At 50.2% G+C, this 3145-nt stretch overlaps 1 protein-coding gene across 1 annotated transcript; it reads right to left on the bottom strand.

Moving 5' to 3' along the window:
• Window positions 1-54: 54 nt before the first annotated feature.
• PHACADRAFT_202749 (uncharacterized protein) lies at window positions 55-2859 on the bottom strand (the record flags this gene model as incomplete). The annotated part of the gene is made up of 19 exons (XM_007402897.1): window positions 55-189; window positions 238-297; window positions 353-365; window positions 428-515; window positions 572-620; window positions 674-783; window positions 834-1092; window positions 1151-1191; window positions 1250-1339; window positions 1395-1422; window positions 1479-1524; window positions 1574-1712; window positions 1765-1795; window positions 1855-1951; window positions 2002-2065; window positions 2125-2506; window positions 2576-2690; window positions 2744-2790; window positions 2845-2859. 19 exons carry the CDS (start codon window positions 2857-2859, stop codon window positions 55-57), a joined length of 1809 nt encoding a protein of 602 aa, XP_007402959.1.
• Window positions 2860-3145: the final 286 nt, after the last annotated feature.

Genomic DNA, 3145 nt, shown 5'->3' with positions numbered 1-3145 from the left:
ACGAACTCTGCGATGGGTGCCGCTAGCGCGACGTTGTGGGTCTATGATACATTGTTATTTCGATGCCGATAACACCAAAGGTACGATGGGACTCACAACCAAGATGACGGTACGCCCTTGTACCAGATCCCCTTGTAAGCATTCTTCCGCAATTGACTGGGCGGTGTGGACATCCAATGCTGCAAGGACCTACAAATTTCTGTCAGCAACATACTCCACAGCATCCCAAAGACTTACATCATCCAGCAGCAGAATTTCCGCTTTCGAGTAGATCGCTCGAGCAAGTGTGATACGAGCCTACTTCAGCTTGATCAAACTGCACGCATCTTCCATAAGCAATCATCAATCTTACCTTCTGACCGCCGCTTAGATGCCACGTCAGCCTCTGTTATGGCAACACACGCCACTACACGCCGCCACGACATACCTAAGCGTTACTCCTCTTTCACCAACCTCGGTTTGATCTCCTGCATCAAACAGAGACAAGTCTCGTTCCAATGCGCACTGCCAGAGAACTGGGGAGACAAATGATCAGATATCCCATAGACAGTGAGAGGAAAAATTGCTATACCTTTATCGTATCGCTCTTGCTCGAGGGGAGATCCGAACAGGATGTTATTCTATAGGCAGGCTTATAAGCAAAAACAGCTGTCTTAACGCCTGCGGAGCTCACTCGGATAGTTTCATTCAAGACCCAAGATTCTTGTGCGTGATACGCGACTCCGCCTTCACGAGGAAGGTTGACGTACGAGTCGGGTCCCATCGGGAGGTAGTGCATCTCGCCTGGCCACTAGTTCAGTGGGCGCAGGCCTAAATGTTGTGAATTGACTGACCAAGCAATGCCATGAGGAGGGATGTCTTTCCGCACCCCGTAGGCCCGATAATCAGATTGATATGGCCCCGCTTGAATACAACCTCATTCTCGACGCACAGCTTGAAACTGCGCCATGAGGACCCGGGCGTGACATTCGCAGCCTGTTCAGAGTCCCAGGCGAAGGATGCTTCACGGATACCGATTATGTCAGGGTTGGGAGAGACCGAGAGAGTATTTTGTTCTTGTGTGGATTCGGCGTAAGAGTCCAATAACTCGGTCTGGGCAAAGTGATAGGTGAGACAGCTCGTGACGACAGAGAGCAGAGATATTGGTTACTTTGTGAAGAAAGTCCGTGATTCTGTCCAGACCTACCTTCGCTACAAGCAAAGTTTATTGAATATACAGGTGAGAATATGCGAGAACAAAAGTACGAACCCTGGATACACCAGGGAATACACAGCGTACACCCTCTGAAGTGGCCTTGTAAAGTTTGGAACACTGTCATAGATGAGAAGACCCTCGAGGCTGCGAGTCAAGCTGAGCAATAGGAGTGATTGTAGAGTCAGACGAGTGCCCTTACCTGTAAGCTCGCCCTTCATAGCCAGGGCCTGGTCAAAGTAGTAAGCTCGGGTAGATATGCCACTCGGAGTCGTAGACAACATACATAGGTTGTAAACGTGACGACCATCGTCATCAAGGGGATGAGGTTGCTAAAAAGGTTTATTTAAGACGCTGATTGTGTGGACGAAGCTTACTCACTTGACGATGGTGCTAACAAGTGACAGAACTCTGAATCTTCGAAGCGCATGTAGCTCTTCCTGCCGCTTCTGGTCTATGCGCTCGCTGATCCGTCTTTCCCATCCGAAGAGCTTGACCATCCGAATAGCGCTGCCCATGACTGGAGAGTTCACTTGAGTATCGCGTACATGCAACTGCTGTGACAGCCGTACCTTCCGATATGACGCCGACTCGAGCGTCGCTCTGTACATAAGAGTAATATTACTTCGATTTCAATGGGGAAAAATAGACCGATGCCCTACCTTCGCCATCTTCTTAACTTGAAGATTGTGAGAGTACTTTGATATGAAGCCAGGAATAAATAGCATGATAATCATGGTGCCTACTCCGACCAATGCGCTGCTCATGCTTGAGGCGGAGCAGAAACAAGCGAAATAAATTAGACATACCTCCATCCCAGGACTGCATACAAGAACACTATGCTCACAGCGATCTGTAGCGGTGTATACCAAACTACCGCACATCGTCAGAACAAGTCTTAATGCATAATGTCTCAAACATTCGATGCGCACCAACTAGAATGAAGTTCTTCCCAGCTTCGAGACTGTTGATATCCGTCGAAATCAAATTGTTGATCTTGCCAATCATGCTGCTGTCCTTGCGGCCCGCGGCAGTAGTTGTCTTACCGCTTCTGCCCTTGGAGGACGTCTCCGTGCCTCTTTCCGCTGACGAGCTCGGTCCCTCACCCAATGTCGCCTCGCTCGAGGCGCTTGCACGAGCCGATTCGTCCCCGGCAGTGGCTCCCGTCTCTGTGAGCGTAACGGTGCCGCCTTTGTCTTTGCTGTTTTCTTTCTTATCAGCGGAAATTCCACCGTCCGCCTTCAGCCTGATGCGCAGCGCATGCTCGAAGATGAGCTGCGTGAGTGTGCTCTGCACTTGTGCGAGTAGTCGTAGCTGGAAGGGGATATAGGTTGCATCAGCGCGTGGCTCGTACAATGTGCTGCTTGGCTAATAGTAGCGTACCACAACAAAGAAGTACCGTCCGGAGGTCAAAGTAGTCGCGACAAGACCTGTGAAAAAGGTCAAGATCCAGAACCACGGACGGATTATGGCGTCTTCGCCCCCAGTTTCCAAATGACTACAACACAGCGTGAACCAGAAATCGCGAGGGAATCCGAGATCAAGGCGCACTGCAATATCCTATTTACCGCGACGGGGGTGAGAAAGCTCGCAACCACCTACAGACCCACTTTAGTATAACCAGACTCCGATGTGAGGGCAGCTTCGCTTACTTCCAAAGTCAACATAGTCGTGACCACGAGATAATCCCATTCTACACGTCATCAGCAGTAATAAATGGCACACAGAACGGACACTCTTAACTGTACAGTCTCATTATTCCCCAGAAGACATGCCGGCTAGACTGAGGGTCCAGAGGGTCCAGATACTGGCGCTGCTTTAGCAGTGGCAGGCGGTCTATTGTAAAGGCGACTCACGGGAAAACTTCTCTTAGACATGTACTTCATGCGCTCGAAATCGCACAAAGGCGGCAACTGTTCAACGGCTAGGTGCGACGACCGATACCCGTCCCAG

Source organism: Phanerochaete carnosa (assembly GCF_000300595.1).
Source record: "Phanerochaete carnosa HHB-10118-sp unplaced genomic scaffold PHACAscaffold_534, whole genome shotgun sequence".
Taxonomy (NCBI): domain Eukaryota; kingdom Fungi; phylum Basidiomycota; class Agaricomycetes; order Polyporales; family Phanerochaetaceae; genus Phanerochaete; species Phanerochaete carnosa.
Note: the sequence above shows the minus strand (reverse complement) of the source record. Positions and strands in the feature narration are given on the sequence as shown.